Source organism: Amia ocellicauda, chromosome 2, assembly GCF_036373705.1.
Source record: "Amia ocellicauda isolate fAmiCal2 chromosome 2, fAmiCal2.hap1, whole genome shotgun sequence".
Lineage (NCBI taxonomy): Eukaryota > Metazoa > Chordata > Actinopteri > Amiiformes > Amiidae > Amia > Amia ocellicauda.
The window spans coordinates 38,351,177-38,378,617 of record NC_089851.1 but is presented as its reverse complement, the minus strand read 5'-3'; the positions used below and the strand labels follow the sequence as shown (position 1 = coordinate 38,378,617).

The 27,441-nt window shown below is 37.3% G+C and overlaps 1 protein-coding gene across 2 annotated transcripts in view; it reads left to right on the top strand.

Annotated features, from left to right (window-relative positions):
• Positions 1-27,441, top strand: part of LOC136770822 (myomesin-1) — a 68,301-nt gene that overhangs the window by 25,913 nt on the left and 14,947 nt on the right. The window contains exons 11-34 of one of the 2 annotated variants that reach the window (XM_066723426.1): positions 2,194-2,335; positions 3,685-3,884; positions 4,108-4,164; positions 5,485-5,609; positions 5,865-6,048; positions 6,432-6,606; positions 9,836-9,957; positions 12,548-12,565; positions 15,014-15,210; positions 15,784-15,910; positions 16,156-16,340; positions 16,427-16,541; positions 17,131-17,287; positions 17,586-17,692; positions 18,108-18,152; positions 18,638-18,774; positions 19,725-19,869; positions 20,795-20,854; positions 21,311-21,378; positions 23,262-23,375; positions 24,043-24,130; positions 24,443-24,481; positions 24,735-24,840; positions 26,851-27,014. In XM_066723426.1, the coding sequence (XP_066579523.1) occupies positions 2,194-2,335; positions 3,685-3,884; positions 4,108-4,164; positions 5,485-5,609; positions 5,865-6,048; positions 6,432-6,606; positions 9,836-9,957; positions 12,548-12,565; positions 15,014-15,210; positions 15,784-15,910; positions 16,156-16,340; positions 16,427-16,541; positions 17,131-17,287; positions 17,586-17,692; positions 18,108-18,152; positions 18,638-18,774; positions 19,725-19,869; positions 20,795-20,854; positions 21,311-21,378; positions 23,262-23,375; positions 24,043-24,130; positions 24,443-24,481; positions 24,735-24,840; positions 26,851-27,014 (2,877 nt within the window). The remainder of the gene's footprint in view (positions 1-2,193; positions 2,336-3,684; positions 3,885-4,107; positions 4,165-5,484; positions 5,610-5,864; positions 6,049-6,431; positions 6,607-9,835; positions 9,958-12,547; positions 12,566-15,013; positions 15,211-15,783; positions 15,911-16,155; positions 16,341-16,426; positions 16,542-17,130; positions 17,288-17,585; positions 17,693-18,107; positions 18,153-18,637; positions 18,775-19,724; positions 19,870-20,794; positions 20,855-21,310; positions 21,379-23,261; positions 23,376-24,042; positions 24,131-24,442; positions 24,482-24,734; positions 24,841-26,850; positions 27,015-27,441) is intronic. The other variant, XM_066723427.1, reaches the window with a different exon arrangement.

Below are 27,441 nucleotides of genomic sequence, written 5' to 3'. Positions count from 1 at the left end.
GAAATTTCCTTTTTATCACATATGTAGGAAATTCTCTGAAAAACATAAAGGTGGAAACGGTTATGTAGAAAACAAATATATAAAGAAGCTGTCATTTGCATCTGATCTATATACAACTATATACAACTGTGATATATATATAATATATACACCGATCAGCCATAACATTATGACCACTGACAGGTGAAGTGAATAATACTGATAATCTCATTATCATGGCACCTGTCAATGGGTGGGATATCTTAGGCAGCAAGTCCTCAATTTTGTCCTCAAAGTTAATGTGTTAGAAGCAGGAAAAATGGGCAAGCGTAAGGATCTGAGCGACTTTGACAAGGGCCAAATTGTGATGGCTAGACGACTGGGTAAGAGCATCTACAAAACTGCAGCTCTTGTGGGGTGTTCCCGGTCTGCAGTGGTCAGTACCTATCAAAAGTGGTCCAAGGAAGGAAAAGCGGTGAACCGGCGACAGGGTCATGGGCGGCCAAGGCTCATTGATGCACGTGGGGAGCGAAGGCAAGGCTGGCCCATGTGGTCCGATCCAACAGATGAGCTACTGTAGCTCAAATTGCTGAAAAAGTTAATGCTGGTTCTGATAGAAAGGTGTCAGAACACACAGTGCATCACAGTTTGATGCGTATGGGGCTGCATAGCTGCAGACCAGTCAGGGTGCCCATGCTGACCACTGTCCACTGCCGAAAGTGCCTACAATGGGCATGTGAGCATCAGAACTGGACCACAGAGCAATGGAAGAAGGTTGCCTGGTCTCATAAATCACAAGTTCAAGGTGTTGACTTGGCCTCCAAATTCCCCAGATCTCAATCCAATGGAGCATCTGTGGGATGTGCTGGACAGACAAGTCCGATCCATGGCGGCCCCACCTTGCAACTTCCAGGACTTAAAGGATCTGCTGTTAATGTCTTGGTGCCAGATACCACAGCACACCTTCAGAGGTCTAGTGGAGTCCATGCCTCGATGGGTCAGGGCTGTTTTGTCGGCAAAAGGGGGACCTACACAATATTAGGCAGGTGGTCATAATGTTATGGCTGATCGGGGTGTATATATGAAATATGTATTTACATATATAAAGAATGGAAAAAAAATCTTATGTTTGCAGCTACTTCATTACTTATTAGCTGGATATGTTTTCATCAGTATTCTGTTTGAAACTATATAGGTGTTTTCAAAACCTGTTTTTGAATAAATACAGAAGAAGAAATGACAGACAACCACAATGAACACATCTACATGTACAAAATGAAGAATCAGGAAGAGACATATTCCATAAAATTCTGTTAACTAAATATAATGTTCCATCCATTTTCATTGTATGGTGTTTGGTTTGGTAGCACAGATGGAAAAACAAACCACTGTATGAAATAATTTGTTTCCAATACTGAACGCCAAATCACTCCTCAGAGCTATCATGTATCATTTGTTTATTGGTTACATGATAAACAACCAATGAAATGGCTTATAGGATAGCATAGCTGTCTTTGAATAGAGCTGGAGTGAGCACAATAGTTATATGACTTGCCCTTTGAGCTGCTGTAAAGTGCCTTGACAGAGGTGACACATGTAGGCACACGAACACAAGAAATGTTCAAGGACCAGGTCAGGGCTCTGTGCCTTTTGCTAACATGATGGTTCCTGGCACTGTTTCTTTAAGAGGCACCTTTCCTATCGGGTTTCATTGAGATGTGGCATGCTGATTCTATATCTGTCCCCATTGCTGAAGGCCGCTTAAGGGGTGTAATATTAACCTAAAGACCAGTAGCATTCTTGGCTCAGAATCATGTGACTTCAGACTTCATGCAGACTTCAGCAAAATTTAGGCCGAGCACAAATGTTGAAAAGCTTCAAAAAAAAAAATTGCAAAAAGCGCAGGATTTGGTTAAACAGTGAGGTGAAGTTGATATCTCTCATCAACTAGCTAATCTATTAGATGCTTCACCTGGAGTTGCACCATGGTCTTTTTGCTGAACCATTCATTAAATTTAATCATCATCATTATTTAAATCTTGAATAGAACCCACCAATTCTTTTCAAGGGAGAGCATTGATCCTCAAGTTTCCTAGGAGTGGAAATGGTGTGGACATACAGCATAATTCACAGAGCATATGGCAAAGATAGCAAAGCTAACCCTTCTATTTATACTGCCCAGTGGTGTGCTAACATTTTTCTTGTGTGTGTCAGACGCGGATGCCGAGGTCGAGGGGGCTCCGGCTGCTCCCCTGGATGTCGAATGCCAGGATGCCAACAAGGATTATGTCATTGTCACCTGGAAGCAGCCTGCTGTGGACGGGGGCAGCCACGTCCTGGGATACTTTGTCGACAGGTCTGTGCGCCATAGATCTGCTTTCTATTGCTGCTGGTTGGAAGAGCTTATCTTTTTAATTATTGTCCAACAGTGCATGTCTAAAAGGATTTAGGGAAGAATCAACAAGGCAACTGTGATGCCTCCATCCAAAGTTATCCCTGTAATCCCCCTCTACTAGGCTGGAAAAACAGAGGAGAGCTGTGAATCCCAGTTTGTCATTGCTGGATTTGACTCGTACTGTTTCTTTATTAGCATGGGATTCTTTAACTGGGTACAACAAATCTGACAGTTCCTCGTGTAGATCACCAAGAATAGTCAGAATCTATATATTGTGTTAAAATACAAGAAACCTGTGTGGCGTTGGTAAAAAATGCACAGGGAAATTTATGTGTAAATATCACAATTAAAAAGAGAATCCTAATTCTAAACCTGGCAATTCCAAGGGTTTTGTGAATGTTATCCTTAAAGTCACTGAACAGATTGACACAAACTTGTTCATGCTTGAAGTCTGCAGTGGGATGAGAACTTTAAAAGCAACTGTTCTAATATTACTTTTAATGTTTTTTGAGCAGTTTTTGTTGTGCTATGCTGGAACCCCTTGCAGTTTTATTTTATTTTTATCCTGGAGAGCCCCAATGTTTTGGCGAATGCAATCTTTTATAGATCATTTGGAGCACACAGCCAATGCCTTTTCAGCCCTCCCTAATCAGAGTTCCCTTAATTGATCAACAATTGGTATGTGTTCCCAAACTTTAGAAATTGGTTAACATGTTGGGCTCGTGCTCAGTAGCAATTCGATGATGCATTATGTATGTGACTGTGAAAGACTGTGAAAATAACGATTCCTATGGTGGATCATGATGTTCATGTTGTGTTATACTCATAGGTAAACATAATACACAGAGGGGTTAAAAACATTTGTATTTTCTATTTGTATAGTGAGATTTTGTGTATTGGAATATTTGTGTAGGTAGGGATTATGTTTAGAATTAATGACTGATTAAAAAACAATGCAAATATTACTTTTTTGGTGTGTTTTCAGAGTTTAAAATAATTGCCGTAACCATTCCCACGGCCCCCTTCTGCCCGGAGCCAGATTCAGATATGTTAAGAGGCTAGAGTTTCACGGTTTGGCTCAGCCTCAACTCGGGTATTTGTTAGTGGAAACCCACCCATCGTGAATGAGGCATAAATGGAATGAACCAGGATTAGAGACCACAGACTTACACTGAAACTTTTTTCTTTGTGCTCTGACACAAAACACTCAATTTTATGCAGTATGTTTTAACCTTGTATTTAAAAGCATATGCAGCAGACCTTAAGGGATTGTTTTTAAAGCGATGCTGATAGGTTTGTGCTGTGTGCAGGTGTGAGGTGGGCACCACTCACTGGAGCCAGTGCAATGACACGCCTGTCAAATTTGCCCGCTTCCCTGTGACCGGCCTGGTGGAGGGCCGTTCCTACGTGTTCCGAGTGCGGGCCGTGAACAAGTCCGGGATCAGCAGGCCCTCCAGGGTGTCTGAGCCTGTGGCAGCACTGGACCCCGCCGACAAGGCAAGAATGAGAGGTGAGCGCTTTTACTTTTCCACTGTCAGATAGGAAGAAGCGTTGCTAGGCCTTAACAAACACTTAACGAAGACTGTGTTGTTTATTGTGATAAAAAAAGGATGTGTTTTAGTTAGGGCCCTACCACATTCAGTCTGTTTTATATATAGTTCACCAGAATATTGTTGTGGAATGATCATTACAATTCTTAATGTTTCTTACTTGCTTGTCTCTTCCTGTTTAAGGTCACCCTTCAGCACCTTGGACTGGGCAGATTATTGTGACTGAAGAGGAGCCTGCAGGTAAAACAATAATTATATGTCTTTATTGTTAATGTTTTTATGTTAATTAAACAAGAGCTTACGATGAATATTATTAGGATAATGTGTGCATCAGTTCCTGAGCTATGTTGAATTGCATCTTGCTGGTTTGATTAATTCAGGGAATGTTTTAACTATGCCTCCACATATTTTGTTGCAGTCCTTTGATCTCATGTCTTTCTTAGTCTCATTTCTTACATTTCCTATGTTGACTGTACTTCATCAGTTCTACAGCACAATTTATATGAAGCATGACAAAATGTTAACTTATGCTTATCAACAGCATGTGAAAGCCTGTATCCATGTATAAAAGCAAGTCTCTGCACTCTGCAATGATAAAAATGTTAAATAAGTCCTAAAAAGTGTGTTTAAAGATCTGTTTTTTATTTTGTTCTGAAATGAAAATGCTTTTAATTGATTTAATTGCTTTTACATCATCGTTTGAACCTACTTGTCCATGTCATGCTTCACGTTTATGTCAAATCCTCTCTGAAACAGAAATATTCAAATAAAAAAATACAGGGAAATGCTCTAAATACTAATATCTATGGTACCTTATAACATGTTAGATACAATAATTTCCGACATTCAAATGCTTCCGGTTCAATCACATTGTTCCTTTAATTAAGTGCCGGCTAAAATGTATTGGATGAATTTGGAAGCTCAGTGCTGAGCTGTAAATAAAATAAAATGACTAATATTAGTACTAGTTCTATAAACGAGTGTTATAATCATAAGTGTTCCATTAGAAGTAATAAAACACAATTGTCTGATCTAAAATATGTCAAATGAAATAATCTGTGTGGTGGGAGCGACCTCTCATGGTGAATGTCATTCCTGTCATTGTATGTATGTATCTGTTTATATTATCAGTTTATCGTGGTTTGCTGGTTAAATAAACAAATCAAAACAAACAAAAGAAAAACTTAAGATTGATGTATTTGTTTTTAATAGTAAAGATCTGAATCTGAATTATTTGTTTCAAATGTAGAGAAATTTGATGATGGGCTGATGTACCAATATGGCTGCTGCATATACAGTGCACAGTGTATTATTTATGCTGAAACAACCCTAATACATTCAGAGCATTTTATAATATTAATATTTTAGTTTTGCCTAGGATCAGATAGATGTGTTAAATATGACGTTCAAAATTAACGGTTACGAAAATAGATATTTAAGTAACACTAAATATGTAATGGTACCATACACAAATCTAGTATGTGATCAAAGTAAATTCCTAATAGTTTCAGAAAGCATAGTCTGCTTTTGTCTTCACGCCTTGTTACTTCGTCCTTTCAGAGGGTGTGGTGCCAGGAAAACCCTCTGAGTTGGCCGTTACTGAGGCCACAAAGAACTACGTTGTTCTGAGCTGGAAGCCACCTGGTCAGAGAGGCCATGAGGGTATTATGTACTATGTAGAAAAGGTGAGCTGAGTCAACTTTTGTTTTCGGTCAAATGCATGTACAGTCATAGCATACTGTACGCCTGGTTTAGCATTGCACTGCATCATAAATATGTGTGCTTTGGTGTTTAAAGGATTTAATTTGTTAAGCTAGATCATGATCTGCCTTGCTATGGAAAATCTGTTACACACAGTACCTATAAAGCTGATGCATTTTGCTCCCTCTGATTCATTTGTTTGATAATTTACCTCTTCTTCTTTGCTGTGTGCTCTGTAGTGTGTAGCAGGCACAGATAGCTGGCAGAGAGTAAACACTGAGATTCCTGTGAAGTCTCCACGCTTTGCTCTCTTCGACCTGGCTGAGGGCAAGTCCTACTGCTTCCGTGTCCGCTGCTGCAATTCGGCAGGCGTGGGAGAACCGTCCGAACCCACCGAGGCCACCGTTGTGGGGGACAAGCTGGGTAAGCTCCTCAAAGACTGTTCTGGGAAATTTGTATTCAGTGAAGCACTGTGTTCTTGGTTATTGTATTTAAACATTAAGGCTTTTTTATTTTTTAATGTCAATTGTATGTTAGGTCCTCTTTCTTACATTTTATTTACACCACTTGGAATTATATAGCCAATATATAGAACATCCTTTACTTGTAGAATCAGGCAATGCTGTATTGTAGTTGTACGGTGATATCAATATTGAGTTCCAGTAATTTTTGATGATTTTCAGGCAGGGACCGATAAAGTGGTGAGGTAGCCTTTAATAAATAAGTGAATCTGGTTAACACATATGGTTCCACAGTTTCAAGTGTTTTTAAACTAAATAATCATGTGTGTTCATCTTTCATCACAGACATCCCCTCGCCTCCGGGCCGTGTTCTGCCAACAAGGAACACTGACACATCTGTGGTGGTTTCCTGGGAGGAATCAAAGAATGCCAAGGAGTTGGTGGGGTACTACATTGAAGCGTCCATCGTGGGGTCTGGTGTGTGGGAGCCGTGCAACAACAAGCCAGTGAAATGCAAGAGGTACTACAGCTGTTATTTCAGACTGCCTTTCACTGAAATATATATTATTGTTCGGAGGAGACTCTGCATACAGGACAGATTTCTGGATGAGGCTTAATAAAGAGCTGTAGAGGTTACTTGCACACCTAGTTTGATCATTTGCTGCTAGTGCTGCTAGGTTCACTTGCATTCTATATGTGAATTCACCTGGCACCAAGGACCTAAAGTGGAATTTGAATCAAGCCAAGTGAGCTGAAACCTTTGTACAATATCTTTCTCCAGATCAAGGCATGCAAAACATGGATATTAAAGAATAAATAATTGTCAAAACATGAAAATGTCATGGCAATACAAATTAACTAAAGAGGTACCTTATTCATGAAAATATGTAACTTGTTGTGGAGATTGTCATGACCGTTTTCCAGGTAGACCTGTATTTTGTTTGGTATATTTCAACTTTTAGAACCACAAAACCAAATATATTTAAGAACATAAGAACATAAGAAAGTTTACAAACGAGAGGAGGCCATTCGACCCATCGTGCTCGTTTGGTGTCCATTAATTACTAAGTGATCCAAGGATCCTATCGAGTACAGTTAAATGTTCCCAAATTTTCAGCTTCAGCCACATCGCTGGGGAGTTTGTTCAGATTGTGACGCCTCTCTGTGTGAAGAAGTGTCTCCTGCTTTCTGTCTTGAATGCCTTGAAGTCCAATTTCCATTTGTGTCCCCGGGTGCGTGTGTCCCTGCTGATCTGGAAAAGCTCCTCTGATTTGATGTGGTCGATGCCTTTCATGATTTTGAAGACTTGGATCAAGTCCCCATGTAGTCTCCTCTGTTCCAGGGTGAAAAATTTCAGTCCCTCAGTCTCTCAGTAGGACATTCCCTTCAGACCTGGAATAAGTCTGGTTGCTCTCCTCTGAACTGCCTCTAGAGCAGCAATATATTTCTTGAAGTGTGGAGACCAGAACTGTACACAGTATCCAGATCAATGCTCTAACTAGTGCATTGTACAGTCTGAACATTACTGCCCTTGTTCTCAATTCTACACTTTTGACAATATACCTTAGCAGTCTGTTTGCCTTTTTTATTGCTTCCCCACATTGTTTGGATGGAGAAAGTGAGGAGTCCACATAGACTCCTAGGTCTTTCTCATGCGTTACTTCATCTAGTTCTATTCCTTCCATAGTGTAATTATAGTGGACACTTTTGTTACCTGCATGTAATACCTTGCACTTGTCCACATTGAATTTCATCTGTCAGGTGTCGGCCCACAACTGAATATTATCTAAGTCCTTTGAATAGCCTGTGCAGCCGAGATTGTATCTGCTGAGCCACCTATTTTAGTATCATCTGCAAATCTGACAAGTTTGCTAACTATCCCAGAGTCCAGATCATTAATATAGATTTGAAAAAGCAAAGGCCCTAATACTGATCCCTGTGGAACTCCACTAACAACCTCACTCCAGTTAGAAGCAACTCCTCTAATCGACACCCTCTGTTTCCTATACATCAACCAGTTCATAATCCTTCTACTTACATTACCCTGAATGCCTGCAGCTTCCAATCTGAGGATCAGTCTTTGGTGTGGAACCTTATCAAAAGCTTTTTGAAAATCTAAGTATATCATATCATATGCTTTCACACGATCTACAGCTGCGGTTGCATGTTCAAAAAACTCCAATAAATTAGTAAGACATGATCTGCCTCGTCTAAACCCATGTTGACTATCTCCAAGAATATGGTTTTCATTAAGATGCTCCTCTATTTTCTGTCTAATCATTTTTTCCAACATTTCACAAGTGATGCAGGTGAGACTGATTGGTCTGTAATTTCCTGGCTCAGTTTTGTCCCCTTTCTTGTGGATTGGTTTGACATTTGCTGTCTCCAGTCAGTTGGCACATCCCCTGTTCTAAGTGTCATTTGGAATATTTGACTTAGCGGCCTATAAATAATTTCCCTAATTTCTTTAAGTACTGTTGGAAATGTACCATCTGGCCCAGGCGATTTGTTTGTTTTTAATTCTGCTAGTCCCTTTAGTACCTCCTCCTCATTTATCCTGATCTCTGTTAGGGTTCGACTAGAATGATTGTTAACCTGTGGCATATTATCCTTTTTTCTTTTGTAAAAACCTCTGTGAAATACTCATTTAGAACATTTGCCACTTCAAATCGAGGAGCAAAGATAAAAGTGAAATTGATATACTTAAGCAAGCACAGAATACATTTTGTGGGGAATTGAAAAACTGAATCAAATCAGTTGCTGCTTAACTAGGTGTGAAACAGTAGCAAGTCATGAATTTAAACAGTGGGTAGTCTAAAAATCTATTTTTCATTATTTTAGGCATTCGTGGGAAACAACCTGCCTGAACGCCCAATTCTCAAGCGTGAATTGAAAATAATGTTATGTCATAAACAGTTTCATGTTTCAATTTAATAAACAGTCAAACACTTTATTTTAAGAAATAGTTAAGTCATTTTTTCCATCCTTTTAGTTTTGGATCAATACAAGTTATTTCGAAGTAACACTTTCCTATTCACCTGTGCGTTTCTTTGTCTGTCTCCTTGTCTGCTTACAAGAAGCTTGTGGTATGAATTCTTGAAGGCAAGTACTTACATGTGACACTTACCCAGCCTGGTACCAGAAACATCCTGATAAAGTCATTATTGTGAGTGGTGGATATGACCCTTGAAATGGGCTTAGCCTACGTTGCCTTTAATGTTGAGCCACCTCTGGTGTGAAAGTGTCCTTTCACACTCCTTATATCAAGTCAAAGGTTACGATTTACATTTCTACAATCGTAGTGCTCCCTTATAACTTGTGCTTGATATATCACACTTAAAATTTGATTATCAACTCTACATGCATGTCTACAGAATCCACTGTTGCAAAGGTGATAGTCACCATAGTCAAACATAATGTGTGAATTAAATTAAAGTTGTTATCCAACTGCCAATCACCTGCCTAACAATGCCAGTTATTTTTGTCTGACAGAAGTTACTGTCTCCGACTCATAGAAACCTGTCATCAAATGCTAACCCTACAGGTTGTGATTTGGTGGATGGATTTGATTAAATTCAAAATCTTTACTTGCAAAAGTCAGTGTACTACATAGTTGTCTGTAGTTGTCTCAATCCATACCTTTTTATGATAGTACAGATTATGGCTGATGATTATTGGCAAAATTCTACATTGTAATGTTTGTTTTGAACTAAAGGTGCCCATCTTTTGTCACGCATGTTCTTGTCCAGGTTTGTGTGCCACGGCCTTACCACTGGACAGACATATGTGTTAAGAGTGAGAGCAGTGAACGCAGCTGGACTCAGTGAATTCTCCCAGGAGTCTGAGGCCATTGTGGTCAAGGCTGCCATTGGTGAGTAAATTTTCTGGACAACTGATGTAAAAAAATATAATAAATTGTTCAATAATTTTATATACATATTTATTATATAGTGTATAAGGGACCATCTTGTAGTATCACTTGGCAAAAGGATTTAACCGAAACTTGTCAGGGTGTTTGTTTTTAGGATAAGGATATGTTTTGTATATTCCCTCTCAGAATGTGAGGTAGGGCTGTCTATTAATATTGTATACTCTCTTACAATTACAAAACTATTTAGATCTTGTTTTCTTTGTTAAAGGACAATACCTAAATACATTTTACAAGTTTTGATGTATGCCACTTAAAATATGTGAAATCTGAAATGTTCTTTATCTTAGTTTAAGCAAACTGGTTTGGATCTCCTGGCTGTTTACTTCAATATTTTCACACTACAAATCTCTAGTCACTATCTAGTGACTTCAGCTTTGAAACGATGTACTGTTTCCTTATGCAGTGTTTTGTAAAGGGTTCTGTATTATTTTCACAAAGATGTTTATCAGTTCTGTGTGTCATCAGCATTTTGATTCCCACCATCACCTCTCATGGGTCACTCTGTAACTGTCCACATTGTTCTTCACTGTTATAACAAAACCAAGCTCCCACCACCTCCACACCCTCTTCACACTGATAAAGCACTTGTAGACATCCCCTGGTTTGGGTCATAATGATCCAACATAGGGGGGTTACAAACCAGCCTACCGGCAACTCTATTACTCTACTGTTGGGAATATGAGCTGCCAGTCTCTCCCTGGTGTGTAAGGTACTCTCACCGACATCCATGCCTGTCCAGTGTGTCTGCTTCCATTACTCACTCACTTTCTGCCATAATTGTGCTTGTTAGCATGTACTCATTTGTAACAGGGGCATGATGGACACAAACAGACCTATAGGATTCTGAAAAGCATTGTAAATTAATGCCAGCACCATTCTGACAGCTGCTACCTTGATGGGCACATGGATCATAAAGTGCCCAGCTGTGGTCCTGTCCAGGGCTTTGTCAAAATTTCACAAACAAAAAATTAATAATTAAATAGAATATCTAATATCTTACTATTCCAAAACTAGTATTAGGACATTTATATTTTTCTAATTGTAAGAGCAAGAAAAGGACATTACAATTTTTTTTTAAGAATGTGATTTTGTATAAGAATCCTAATAATTGTATTGAATTATTCAGATCTAATTACTTAGTTAACATCTTTTCATTTTAGCTTTAGACTTTCTCATTATTACTGTTGTTAGTGGTTCTCAAGAAAAAACAAATCTGGATTTTTTTCAATATTTTTATATAACAGTTAAGAACTTAAGTTTTCAAATAAAGTTATAATGTTATAATCTGTAGCCTGTTTATGAATGAGACACAAAATATGCTGATTGTCATTTTAAAATTAGTTTGATGTATTCATTTTTTTATGTTGATACACTTGATTTTTATATTTTTTTAGATTTTTGACATTTAAAAATTATACTTATGGTGACCATATTGTGCCCCTGAACAGGAAAAATATATATTTAATACAAAATAAAATAGTTAATAAAGAAAGTACATTTGAATTTAGGAAAATTATGAATTACAACATACTGTTAAAGTTATGGAAGCGATGGCCCCTTGGTAGCGATGCCACGATTTTCCTCAGAATCGAGCATGTCACATGACACAACCATTAACTGCCGTTAACCATTAACTGTTAATCATTTCATTATTTTCTGGGAAGCTTTGTGCCAAGTAGCATGCTTTACTCTCCTTACTGAAAATATTCTTGTTGAGACTGCTAACAGATTATTTTAAAAACTCATTAGCTACAATACAGACAAGTGGTGATATATATTTACGATAATAGCTGCAGCTGTTTGTTCACAATATTCATTTCATTTCACTTAAACACCAACACGCTCCTGAGCTTTACATTCAGTCCTGTTCCCATTCCAAGGAGTACCCTCTTGTAATTTAGAGCACAGATTGATGTTGATTTAAATTGAGTATTTAAAAAGCATTATACTGCATAACAGATCACACAACATGACCAAAATAAACATACTTAAAATATACATACACTTTTAGCTAGGGCAGTACATATTTGATGAGGAAATTATTGTTGACAATGTTGATTCTATGCTTCCGATTATTTTCTTTGCACTACCCAATATTAAAGGAAATCAAATTAAATACTTTATCTACATTGACCATATTTATGTAATGTAACCAAATCAGTGTTATAAGGTTATGCCTTTTGGCAAAGGGTAGAAAGCTGCCAATGCAACACACTTAGTAGAAACATACCATCATTACATTTCATGCTTAGGTTAGATTCTGCTGACTCATTACCATAGTAAACTACCATTTTCATTCAGGGAAGACCAGAAGTCAAGGTGCACTAAAATTGACTAAATCACTTGCATGTGTGTTCATTCAGATGTCACTGCTTGATCATCTTGTCTTCATTTTTTCATGAAAAAGAAAAATATGAAGATTTTCTAATACTAAATAATTTCCCTTCTTCCTTGGTTTATGATTATTATCAGTTTGTTTTGAACCTGCGCCTGAATAAATTGCTCTTTTACTGTTCTCTGCTAACTCTAGGGGGAGGAATTCCTCATGGTGTGTGGCCTGAAACGGGTGGTAAAAATGGCGGACTAACTGAGCGCACGCCAAGCTGGCGAGGCAAGCATGAGGCCTCCCAGCCCAGCCCTGACACTTCGCTAAAACACAATGCTCAGGTTGACAGGCACATGCTGACAGCTAGCTCTGACTCTGTAGCAGCCGGGTCCACTGTAAGTAAGGGAAACGAGGCTCAGACATGCAGCTCACCAGCTGCTTCAGGGCCTTCAAAGACCGTAGCTGCTGAGCAGACACGTAAGTCTTGTCTAGACGGTTCAGCCAAGCAAGAGAGAAGAAAACGGCGGAAAGATTCAACAGGTGAGATTCAAACCTGTGAAACCAAGAAACATTTAAACATGAAGAATGTCTTGCACTATTACATGTTTTCATAGTATACATTATTTCTTTCAAATATTGTTTTCCTTTATGAGAATTTACAAACTTAGGCTGTAAATAATGATTTCCCAGATATTTGTCATGCGGTTTCTCTTATTTAACGCAATTAATTTGTTATTTTATTGAGCCTAGAAGTCTGAGATTGTGAATTCAGACCTAAAAAAGTTTTTTCATGGCGGTCTACCCAGTTAAGATCATAAGCTGGTGCACTGTGGTCAGAGGCAGCACAGGTTGGGAAGCTTGTTTCTATTTTCCCCTGCTGAGTGGACACACTAATTGTAGGTTGTAGGTCGAACCATTACTTTTGAATCGACCAGTCAGAATCAGTCCATTTCCAGTCAATATCTCCAGGTGGTGAGAGTAATTTAATGTCCAGATTTCCTTGATAATAAATGCTCATACTTATTCCTTTCTTCCTGAATGTTTGGTTCCTTTTCCAAATGTTATTGTATAAATTCCATGCAATAAACCAGTATTTTTTCTCATTTTTATATTATACCAGTGTTTATACCTCAACATTATACCACTGGGAACCAGTGAAGACTTTGCTTTTATGATTTTTAAAATACAGACATTTATAATAACTTCAAATGTGGAAACTTTGCCTGCAAGTTTGTATCCAGCATTGTTAATATCATGCGATTAAAGATGAGAGCTCTTTAATTGAATATTACTTTTGGAGCTGAGAGGGGATTTCTGTGTTTGTGGCATGGTTCTCGCATGAAACAAATCAAAACAAAGGTACAAAAGGCGAAAAGAGACAAAAGGAGAGCATTTACATATGGACAATGTAAAATGGATTGCAGAGGGAGAGAAAAATGTGTTTTAGACACCTTGTACAAGGGGCAGTCTATTAGGACTACTTTAGGAACCAAAACTGACCGTGTACTCCTCCTTAGACGGACCTAAGGTTTCTATCTGATTTTGCAGGTAAGTTGAAATCTATGCTATAACTCTGTATGGACTGTATGTGTATTTTCAGTCATTAAACCTTTAACAGGGGAAACATACAGAATATACCTCCTTCTGTACGAGTACAAACATCACACAAAGCATTGAGGGAAAACATAAAGTGTAATATGTTAGTTTTCATAAAAAGGTAAGTATGTATATTCTGGGCAATTTGAAAAATGGAGAGTGCAATGATTGAACTGGATCTTGCTCTTAATGTTCTCATCTTAGTATCCTCTTTAAATACAAGGGTTAACCAAATTAAAGTCTCATCATTGTCATGGTATGAAACATGGATTTAAATGGCTGATTATGTACTTTATCTCCTGTAACTGTCCTGGTTGATACTATGAACAGGTCATACTATTTGAGTCAGCAGCAAATGTAGAAATTTGAAGGTTGACTGGTATTGAACCAATAAAATCATTGCACCTCTATACTGTAGCTGTAGGCTGAGCGTCTGGAGCTCAGGTGTAACAGTGTGTTTAACACAAAGCAATCACCTTCCAGGTTCACAGCGTTATGCTGCTCACTTTTTCACAATGGCTGCTCAGCACTGCCAGAGACTGGTTGAACAAAATACAATATTAATAACTTAACAAGAGTTTTGATTCTGTGTATCCTATTAGATTGTTGTTTATGGATCAACAGGGCTGTTCTGAAAAATATATGACTTTTAGTGTAATGAATATGAAAATTAGTGTAAGTTCCATACAGCTGTAAAAAAATGATACCTGTCGCTTCTTTAATTGTACATTCTCTTCCACAAAAAGCCTTTTTTGCTTGTTAAGGCCCTGACAGTTTACTTCCTTATGGATCTGAAGCTTTAGGCCTCTTTTTCCCCTTAGGACAAACTGAGTAAATGGCTCATCGGTCATAATTGGTCTACTGTAGATCAGGCAGTTTGCCCAAAGGGATTATGTGAGGCCTAATCCTCCCTAATTGTTGTAATTGTTTCGAATATCTCATTGTATAACAGCCCTGTTTATTAAAATGTAACTGAACAGGTGTATTACATTGCTCTCTTTTGTGAGTCTCTGAAGTGAGACAACAGATACTGCCTGCCTAGCAGATTGTAATATTCTCTGTTTGCTGAAACAGCTTCACCGGCGCCTCCCTGCGAAATCACTGTGCTTGAGTGTGTGCGCAGCTCCATGGTGCTTGGCTGGAAGCAACCAATGTTCATCGGTGGAGCCGATATCATTGGCTACTTTGTGGACTACCGTGAAGTTGTGGATGGTGTGCCAGGGAAGTGGCATGAGGCGAACATAAAGGCTGTCAGTGAAAGGGCATACAGGGTAAGTTAATTATTTTCCATTATTCATTCAAAATTAGAAAATAAGTGGGTAATCATGACATTTGTGTATTTTACATTAATGGACATTTTAATATTTAAGTGGTACTGACCTTTTCAATCTTCAGAGCAACAAATCATAAAAATGTACACTTCATATCTTAACTTTCACTTTTGCTGAAAGTATTTCTGAAATATCGTATTACACAATTGGCTGAAATTTCTTATTTTTGTAATTTTCCACTTCCTGTTTATTCTTTGCCAGGTTGACAAACTTCAATCAATAATGAGATTAGGACAAACATTTTTAATTGTTGCCAACCAATTTCTTTCTCTTCTAGGAAACATCTTCCTAAATCTTCTGTGTTATTTCATTCTGTTTTCTCCAGCAGAATTACACAATTACTAGCTAATTAATTGGTGACTTGTAGTGCCACATCTTTTTAAATTGGAAAATCAAAACTGGAAGAATATACAATGCTGAAAGAAATTTTAAATTGTGTATGTTGTTCCAAACTCCAACACACTGCTCTTAGCATTGCTCTCAAAACTCTCTGGGCCTGTCTGTATGCTGCAGGTAAATGACCTGAAGGAGAACAGGCTGTACCAGTTCCAGGTGCGAGCTGCGAACCTGGCTGGAGTTGGCATTCCCTCCATGCCCAGCAATATCTTCAAGTGTGAGGAATGGACCATTGCTGTGCCAGGTGAGAGGAAAGCAGACCATGTAAGAGATAGAGGCTGAACACAAGGGTAGAGTTCAGTCTCTAATATACAGCCCTCCGTTATTATACTGCAAAGTGTGGAATGTGGATGCTAGCATTCATCAGGTTTTGCATTATACTGTGTAGGGAGAGACAACTGCAATGCTTCACAATCATGTTGGTTTTAAGTGAAATTAAAATGTAGTGGAATAGCTTTGTCTAAGTTATATATGTTCCCTCATGTGCAGGACCTCCCTATGACCTGAGGATCTCTGAGGTGCGTAAAAATTCAATGGTACTGCTGTGGAACCCGCCCGTCTACCAGGGCCGCAGCGAGGTCAATGGATTCTACGTGGACATCAAAGAAGTCGATGCTGATGAGGATCAATGGTGTGGCGTCAATCAGAAGGCGACCGACAAGAAATACATGAAAGTAAGAATCTTTCTGCATTCATTCCAGAAATGGTGCAGTACTATGGGACATGGCCCATGTTAACCCCTGTTTGTCTTTGAGAACAGATTAAGGACCTAAAGGAGGGCACTTCTTACGTGTTCCGTGTGAGGGCACAGAACAGGGCTGGGGTGGGAAAGCCCTCAAACATGACTGATCCAATCCTTGCTGAGACTCGTCCAGGTATGCAGTTTCAGTCTGGACTTACAGAGGTTAAAATATTGAAGAGAAGCTCCTTGACCTTTATTAGCTGATGCCTGTGAATGAAGCTGTAGAGCAAGCTGCCAAAAAATAACTGTTAACTCAACACACTACAGTCTCATCTAACCATATCCACCAGCTCAAATTACATTACCCCAAAATCTGCCAGGCAAGAATCAATGACTACATTAAGTTGAGTGTGGGAATGAACTATTGCTTCATTTTAAAGTTTCTGATTTCCGATGCCAGACACACAGTTGTATAACAGGAATGTTGGGAATTGTGTACTTTAAGAATTGTAGCTGCTGATGTAGTCTGTGAGGAAGTTCTCCTGGCTGGTAAAGGTGTCACAGATATTGCAAAGCAAGCAAGCAGACTCATCAAAAGACGGATGGAGTGAAAGGTTAGATTGAGCTGGCAATATGTCTGAAAGATGATTCAGTGTATGTGTGTGCGAGAGAGTTAGAGAGAGAGCAAAAGCAAGAAGTTAGACCGCAGATTGAGATTTAAACGCATTCAGTGTGAGGAATTTCTCCATTATAATAATGTGAACAACGTATATCTTCCTCAGGTACCAAGGAGCTGGTTGTGGATGTCGATGACGATGGCGTGATTTCATTGATTTTTGAGTGTTCTGAGATGACCCCTGATTCTCAATTTGTGTGGTCCAAGAATTATGAAGAAATTTCAGATTCATCTCGCCTTACTATGGAGACCAAAGGTGGCAGGTAAATTGCATTTTCCAGCCATTGTTTTACACACACACACACACACACACACACACACACACACACACACACACATGACTTCCTGTGCAAAAATATTTTTGGGAGGCTACAATCTTGAAATAGCCATTTTTTTTTATTTCCAAAGTGGTCTCAAAGGCAGAACCAACATTGTGGCATGAGGCAAACCTGGTGTGACACAAACTGGTGTTTATTAAACACTAATTAAAAAAAGTTGGTGACTTAATTAATGAAATGCCATTTGAAATATCAGGCTGTTTATTTTCTCTCATTTATTTAGATCAAGAGCTGTCTTTAATGATCCATCAATTGAAGACCTGGGCATTTACTCTTCTGTTGTCACAAACACAGATGGTGTTTCTGCCAGCTATACTTTAGATGAAGAAGGTATGTCATCCGTGTACTATGTATGTGTTAGCTATGTAATATTGAGGCTGATGCCTAATGCATGCATTGTGTAGCATTTTCAGAGCATCACAGGAAGTGGAAGAATCTCGGAGGAATACATAGGGCAAATGTTTGTGTATTTCTGTGTAATAAATAACTTAAAATTGAAAATGATGCAACTATGAAAAAATGTTTTCAATAATTGTGTTATCATCACTGAGTATGGGATAAACTTAAACACACATTTGGCAGCCAAACTATACATTGCAGAGCATTGTATATTTCAGGCTGTATGTTCATTTTCTTTACCCTGCAGCATGCATGACAAATGATCCTGTATCGGTGCTGTCCAACTCTAATGAAACACAACCTAGAAACCTGCCACAATAGATAATCCTTCTTTCTTTTCATACAGAACTGAAACGCCTGCTGGAGGTCAGCCACGATCATAAGTTCCCCAGTAAGTTAAAATCAACAACTAAAAATAATAGTTTTATGAAGAATATGTTAAACAGTGATTATAGATATCAACAAGACATTATAGGACTACTACTATAAGATAACACATTTTACTGTCAATACAAAATTAAATTATATATATATATATATATATATATATATATATATATATATATATATATATATATATATATATATACTGTATATATATTCTATCATAGCATGATTGATGTCCAATGTTTTTTATAATGAACAAGAAGGCATGGTTCAGTGCAGTTCCTCTATGCATCATTTAAAAAGGTATTTTAAAAGCTGTTTGTTGATAGTATTAAAAATGTTTAATATGAAAATATGTATGGCAGGTAGCAGTCAGGAGTTTGAGCTTTTCAGGAGGGAATTGGATGAAATGCTATTAATAAATTTAGCCACACTAACCCGAGAACTGCTGTTCAGGTTGTTGCCAAAATGTCTGTTTTTCCTCTTTAGCTATTCCCCTGAAGTCAGAGCTGGCGGTCGAGCTGCTGGAGAAAGGTCGTGTCCGTTTCTGGCTGCAAGCCGAGAAAATGTCTGCCAACGGCAAGGCTAACTACGTCTTTAATGACGCCATGCTCTCCCAGGGAGAGGTAGGCCCCGGCTAAAATTGATTCAATAAACTTGATATGATACTACTGGCAGGCATGAAATGCATGACTCATACACAGACTTATTTTTATACTTTTTTAATACTTTGTATATATTTGTAAGAATTCTGCCTGTACAAGTAAATGGTATGAAGAAAATCTGATTAATTGAAGAGCACAATAATATAGAGCACAATAAACAAGCACACTGGGTACAGCAAGACAATGCTAGCAATACATTTTAATTTACCTCTTTGTGTTTTATTTGTGTTTTGGTTTTGGGGAGACTGGATCTTTAACTGTGAAATTTTACAATGGTGGCATGTCCGCAGGTTCAGACTGCTGTATACCTTGCATATTCATACATATTTAAGTGTATTTTTTACTTTAAAAAACATCTTACAATGTTAATTGCCCATTTGTATGTAATCAAGATTAACAAGTTTGAATGTATGGTTCATATTAAACCAAAGCACTGAAACACAGAAAGGTTGTTAGAAAACATAATCACTTTCAATACTGACTTTAGCAGCTCATTTAAAAGTATAAGAGAAAATGAACACTGTTCCTCAAAACTGGAAACAACATGAGACTTTTTAGAAGTTTGGTCATCACAAAATATGAAATCATAGATTAGCATATACTACAATCACGCAATTCCATCTAGGCTGAAGCTGACTGGAAAATTTACCATATAATCCTTTCAATATCTATCTAACCCTATTGTATGTATGTTTTGAATTTAAAGAAATATATATTTGCAAGACTTAATAACTACTTTCTATTGCAATAGGGTGTGTGTTTGTGTGTGTGCAACGCTCAATACATCACATGTAATGAGGTGTCTTCATATTTCTTGCCACTACTCTAATCTGCAAAGTAATACAGCACAATGTTTCATTATTTTTTATTGACAAATGTATTAAACTAAATGTTACCTCTGTTTCTTACAGAAATATAAAATGAACTTTGACAAAAACACTGGTATTGTGGAGTTGTTTATGGAGAAACTGGAAGATGAAGATGAAGGCACATTTACTTTCCAGCTTCAGGATGGAAAAGCTACCAATCAATCCAGCTTGGTTCTGATTGGAGAAGGTAAGACCTGCAACATCTCACATTCCCTTCATTTCATTTCCAAGTATGGATAACAATCACAGGGGGAAATATATATATATAGGAATATATGAGGGAAATTTGATTTTATTGTGAGGTAATACATATTGTTTACTAACTAATTACTTTAGAGGACATATGTGGTTTAGATTTAGAAATTTAGGATTATTTGCTTAGATGCTGATTTCGTATTACCTGTGACTTTATTGGAGGCAAGAGAAAGGCTACACCCTTTAGCTGTTTTAGGTACTTGTGTTCCTGTTGGTTGACTTAAGTGAAATGTAGGACTGTCCATTAGGGGGCAGTCTGAGACCACAAGATACTCATGACTCCTGAGAAAGTGTGTCATGGTTCACATCATTGTGGATAAGCACACACACCACTCCCAAACCTCTATTCTTACTGATTATGCATTGTGTCTGTGCTGCTTTGGTTTGTGGATATGGGGTTTGAAACAGGAGGAAACTGTAGCTCCTCTGTTTTATTGAATGTCTAAGTCCTAAGACTCCTGCTGGTCTTGGGGCCTTAGAATAGTCTTGAAAAATCAGGGTGTTTGTGGCTACATATTTACCTTTGCTGGTGCAGGTTATAACCTCAATTGTATTTATCTTTTTATTTTCTATATTTGTTAAGTTATAACTTCTCATGTTTGACTCATGTCATTAATTACAGATGAACATTTTCTGCACAGTACCTGAGAAGCACTAATCCTGGATTTTTGTATTAACCCCAAAAAGGCAATCCATGATTACTGCTGATAAGTGGAACTGCAATGTCAATTTTTGCAAACCACTTCATGTATCACCCAAAATGAAAATTAAGTCAGTTACTTATGAAGCAGTATTAGTAAAGTCTCATATAAAGTATTGAGTAGTTCTGTGATTAATCTTTATATTTTCATTTTCAGTTTTCAGGAGTCTACAGAAGGAATCAGAATTCCAGAGACAAGAATGGTTCAGAAAACAAGGTATTCAAGGACACAAATACCTTGATAATGTGAATTAGGAAAAAAATATAATGATTTTGTCATATGTGTAATGGTTAGTCTTTTGGAATTACACCTTAAATGGCTCATCTCTTTCACTATGCATGTTACTTAATATTTAATTTTAATTAAAAATGAACACATTCAGCTACAGAAAATCGAACAGCTGATACAAATAATAGAAAGCAATAAGGAACGTTATATACTTTTCCTTGTGAAGAATTAAAACAATGCAACTTTCTAGATTAAGCAGGTTTGAAGTCAGGCATTAGAACGATAATATATAATTTGTATATTCAAATGCAGCTTTCAGGGTTATGGTAAAATAAACTATGGATATAAGTTATTTTAATTTCTGAACTTCTCGTGGCTATTACTCCATCAGAATTTGCATTTCTCTCAACTCTTTTATTTTTTTGTATCATTGTTTTCACACAGGTCCTCATTTTGCGGAATATCTCAGCTGGGAAGTCACTCCAGAATGCAACGTGCTGCTGAAATGCAAGGCAAGGCATTTACGCTGCGGTTCAGCACTTCAGCACACTGTTACTGACAACATTACTGCATTATAACATGACCTCAAAGTACATTTAGTGACCTCCTAAGCAGTACTCAAACTGAACAGGGGGAATTCTGTCTGCAAAGTTTGTTTTAGGTGCTTTAAAGACAAAATAGTTCAAATTTATATTTATTAATTAGTAGAAATATTTTGGGGGGGGGGTACGGAGGATAACTTGTTAACTTGAATGTTAATATCAATAGCAAAATATATACATAATTTATTTAAATATATACTTGTAAATTTGGCAAAGTCATATAATTCTAGTGTCGATCATCTTATATGGGGCAGGACAGCAAGTGCATCAACTGACTGCAGAGATCTGAATTCATAAAACCATCCATCCATCCATCCATTTTCGAAACCGCTTATCCTTGTGGGTTGCGGGGGACGCCGGAGCCAATTTCATAAAACCAGAAAAATATATTCTGTATATATCACATAGTCTACACAGAAGAGCAAATTGTAGAAATTGTTATTTAACAAGCACATTTGTGAAATATTGGATGTATGGAGTGACATAGCTAATAAAATGTATCTATTTAATCATTTCAATGTATGATTAGCAAAGTACAGGTCATTTCAGTACATTGATAGCTGTCAAGGATTATAATTATAATTAACTTTCAGTGAATTCATCGTTAAAGAAGTTATTGGGCTATGTGATATAAGTAAGCAATCTATTTAAAAGTTATTATTTTGACTAAACACAGAGACAGAGGAATAAGCTACAGAGTTTCTCATTCATTTTCCATCTATATTGTACAATCCAACATGGAATGTGAAGAAATACAAACACTTCGATTTTTTAAACAAGACATAGATCTGGTGGGTATACTGATCTAAAACGTGAAATCATATTGCTCTTATTCATTTCTACGGCTGAGTTTTTGACAAACGTTACTGACTATCAGAAACGGGTGATAAAATCAATAAGAAGAATCTTTTAATGTGAATGTAAAATATTTGTTTTGCATTTCAGTACAGAATACACTTGCAAATCCCTTTTTTTTTCAACATATAAAGAAAACTCCTCAGGTCATTAGAGGCACACTGACACTGACATTTCAGTTATGCAAAATACTGACATTCAAAAGATGATCCCTGATAACAAAGACAAAGAGTTTATGCCACACTTGTACATATGGAATTTTTCATTGCCTTGATCTTTGTATACATTGCATAATAAGGATTAGGATTTTATGTATTTTAGTAACCAAAGTGAATTCCGTCCCTCCTCATCCCCCTTCACTTTGAGCCCAGTTGACCAAGGGAAATTATTTTTTAAACTTTCTGTTAATAAGGGGCAGGCTGTTTCCCCCGTTCCATCTCAATTTGTTACTAAGTGATCTCATAAGCCCTGCAAACCCACTCTGGACACAGAACGTGTTGACTATACCTGTAAAAGCACCTGCATAAACCTACTACTAATATAGGCTCCATGTCAGGTCTGAGGAATGATCAATGGCAAGTGCAAAGAAGTTATTTTGCACACAAGCGAGATATGTGCTTTCATTTTATTACTCAAGTAATCAATCGGTTAGCATATTCTGCTGATATTTCCATATCAGGCAGCACATCATAGTAAAGAAATAGCCCAATAAGAGTAATTGGGCAGTAAGTTGAAACTAGTTTTAGCACCTGTTTATGTAACGGACACTCAGATGAGTGGGAGGACATCACATGATCCCCCTCAGACGCCACAGCCAAAAATTTTCATGTGCTGCCAGTTGAAATCTCAGCTGGGGCAAAGCCGATGAGGTTGGAAAGGCCGGTGATTTGAGCTTCTGTCTAGATCTGCAATCATCAGACATCTCTTTTCCCCCTCAGGTGGCTAATATTCTGAAGGAGACTACCATCGTCTGGTATAAGGATGAGAGAGAAATCATGGTGGATAACAAACATGATTTCAAGGAAGGAGTTTGTACTCTCCTGATCTCCCAGGTAAGAATCGGTTGGTTGGCTCTCAAATCTGGAGATGTGCTTTAATACCTTCTATGTGTGCTCTCCCAAATTAACCACTTCCAGTCTATCTATCTCATATCTTCCATTGCACCTAGCTTGACATTGGAGAGCTATAGAGGTCATATGGAGGCCAAATTGTGAATGTCCCAAGACGTGTACATCTTTCTTCACCTGCAGTTTTAGTTGCATTGTTTAGGTTTTATAGTTCAGGACTCCATGTGCACCCAATTTATTTCAGGATGTGTTGGTTTCATTTTAAAGCTATGATTGAAAGCAAAATAATTGACTCTGCTTTTCCCCCAAGTTTGTATTCGACAAGAAAATAAGAATCTGAATCTCACAGCAGCCCTAATTCTCCTGGTAATGCCTGGTTATGTGAGGTTTTTTAACCTGCACACCTGGAGATGTCAGTCACTGTCCTCACATTGGAATAGAGCTGTAGGGCATATTAAAAGCATGTTTGTATGCTTTTCAGTATTCACTTTGAATATGGAAGAGTACACGAGGTAAATGTTAACTTTGTATAATAACTTTTAATAAAAGTTGCTCATCCCATTGGAAAAGGCAAACAGGTGTATTTGTCATAAATAACTTTAAACGAATCCTATTAACACCATCTGTATTTGTGAAATTATCTTTCTCCTAGATTTCAAAGAAAGATGCAGGTGTTTATGAAGTGATTCTGAGGGATGACAGAGGAAAGGATAAAAGTTTGTTGAACTTGACTGATCAAGGTAATTACCCAACCGGGGTCCTGGTGTTCTTCTGACATGTTACAAAATCATGAGGTGCCATATAGAGAGTTTTATCAAAATGTTTCATATAGAAACTGTAATATCTGTGCAAATTGCATGTTTGTTTTACAGAAGTCTATCAGTAAACAATAAGGTGTGTGTTCATGTCGTTGACTTGAGCTAAATAGTTCGTCACACGACACAATTTAACTGTAGTTTACAATAGAGAGAGTCTTTTGACTTGATGAGCTACTGTTACAATTTCATTGTGTTTTAATTTATCTAATGTCATGCTTTTCATTTCATTTTAAGGTTTCAAAGACTTGATGAATGATGTATTCAGAGTGATTGGTAAGTCACACAGAAAGTGCATCTAATTCCTAAAAGGTCTATAAATCTTGCCTTCTTTTTTATGCACACAGTAATTTAATTGCAAATAATGCTGTAATTCAAAACGGTATAATTTTATAGTTACTAATTCTGCTTGAATACTCTGCAGATGGGGAATATAACATTAGGCTCCTTGCCATATTTGTACAATTAAGACTCGGTTTTAACACACAATGTACCAGACAGCCTGCATCACCTTTCATTGTCTTCACAGCGGGGTCTGCCACAGAGCTGAAGATCATGAGCACAGAGGAGGGCATCAGGCTGTACTCCTTCATCGCCTACTACACTGAGGAGCTCAGAGTCGGCTGGTTTCACAAGTAAGGAGTAACTGATTTTCACTGCAACGGCCATAAACGCACATGCCAGCATCTCCAATCTGCCCTATAACTTTTTTTTTTTCCTGGATATTTTTATCCAGATGTTCTCAAATTGCTTGTGGACCATCTGCATCTGGCGGTACATCCTTGCACATCACACAGTAAACAGTATAATGCAGCAAATTACAATAAATGCATATTAGTGCAAAGCACAACTAAACATTTATTTTTGTACATTTAAATGCAATGATATGAGTTATAATTGCCTAATTGGTATTCTCTGAGGTTGAATATGAGGGCAGACCAGGTTCTCTTAGAACTCTGTGAACAGATGTTTCTTTCAAAGATCTTTAATATATGTAAATATGCAAATGTAGTTGATAAATATGAGTAAAACCAATTGTAATGATTATCTTTACATCATGTAGTGTTTTAGTTGCTATTCATTTACAGGTTACCATTACTTTAAATCAGTATTGTACCTGTTTGAGACAAAAGGAAACAAAAGGAAATATGCACTTCAGTCTTCATATTTTGGAATTTTCTTAAAGAGCTAAGTAACACTCATACAAAATATTTTTAAAAAATGGCTCTTACCTTGCTGCTCTGATTGTATTTAATCATTGTATAATAACAGTATGACCCAATCCATCTTTTGAATGGCTTAATTCTATGCTGACATTTTAGTGCATTGAGTCATTCGCATGAGGACCTCGCAGGTCGTCTTCCTGGTGTTGACATTATTATTATTCTATATTTCTTGGCAGACAACCTTATCTTATCTTACCTGGTATTGAACCCACCACTCCAGAGTCCAAAGCCTTAACTGTTACTCCACACTACTGCCCACCATAGCGTTATTATTGTCCATGTGGAAATCTGTCTAGTTTCTGTATTTCCCCAGGCCTTTTCCAATTTTACTGCTGTGGAGGGCTCTAAATTGAATGATTAATTAAAAATATATAGATATTGACAGCTTCAAAGTCGTCTGTAAAAAGTGCACTTACATAAGACTTGCAAATTATTATTTATTTATTTATCAGCAGGCACCCTTATCCAGGGTGACTTGACAAAATTGATTTTTTACTTTATTGGCTAAAGTGATAAAGCCAAAAAACGATTTTCAATGCAAAAGGGGCTTGTTTTGAAACTGACAATGTTAGTCTTTTTCCTTTGATTCCTTTTAAACCCTTTCACACCATCTTTAATTTGGTGTAACCTTTAAGGGTCAGTGTAACCTCCTATTCAGAGTTGCAAACTAGAGTTGGCCTATTGACTGTAATTATAATAATCCTCTCAGTGGGAGCTGAGTGGGTACATTGAAACAATTTGCCTTTAGTATAAAGCTGTCTGAAACGAGTTTAAGTTTCCTTAGCTTAGCTCCCAAAGCCATGGCATTAGACAAAATAAATCCTTCTCATCTGATGAAAGAAAACAGATTCATTGTTTAAAGTTATATTCTCATTTTAAAATCAATCATATGTAACAATACATCAAAATAAAAATGGAATCCAACCTTCTGCATTTCAAAATATAAATCAATATTACTTATGTTGTTTAGCAGAGAGTGAATGCAAACAAAAGAAGGTAAAATTAGTGGAGGGCTGATTTTATGCTAACTATAAAACAGTGGGCCATATTTTGTCTTGTAACAATACATTATAACAATAGACATATTTTCTAATAAGAAAACAGCACAATCAATCAATAAATTGATACTCAGTATATAATTGCACTATTATATATTGTTTTGATTTTGTAAGCATTAGATTTTGTTTGCCTTTTTTAAAACACAAATGATGGAAATTAAAGTTCAAGGTTAGTTAGTATATTTGATATATTACAGACCATATTTTGAACATATTTTGTTATTGTACTGTAACTGTTATGATACATTTTTCATATTTACCTTTAAACTTTTTTTGGTTGCTTTCTTATTAAAATTAATGTACTCAATTACGTAGGGAGCTGTTACAAACAGCACTGAGTGATTTTTCCTTTTTTCTGCAGAGAGTCTAAGATTTCCTTCACAGACAGAGTCAAGAGTGGTGTGACAGGAGAGCAGCTGTGGCTCCAGATCAATGAGCCAACGGAGAAGGATAAGGGCAAATATGCCATTGAAATCTTCGATGGCAAGACTGGTGTCCGGAAAACAGTCGACCTTTCAGGACAGGGTGCGTTTACTGGAGATGCTGCCACTCACAGGGCTAGTGTTCTCTTTCTGCATAGTTGTCCCATATCTAGGGTTCTTTGTTTTCAGTGTTTAGTTTTTATATTTGCCTGCCCATGTGTTTTTTATCTTCATTAAAACTGAGTATTCCAGGAAAACCAGGTGAAATGAGCTTTCAAAGCTCTTGGCAACTGAAATAGTGCTGTAGACAATTATTGACAACTGCACAGTACTCTTACCACTGTGCTTTAGTTGCTCCATCAACTTGACCAGCACTTCCCAGTTGAATTACTTGGCTCTGAAGACTCAATTATTTGCAAATCCAAATTAATTCCTTATTTTTCTTAAACTATAATCTTCAGCAATTCTACTAATCACTAAAGCATACAACACAATGAATACAAATGAAGTTGCTGCATGAATGGCTATTT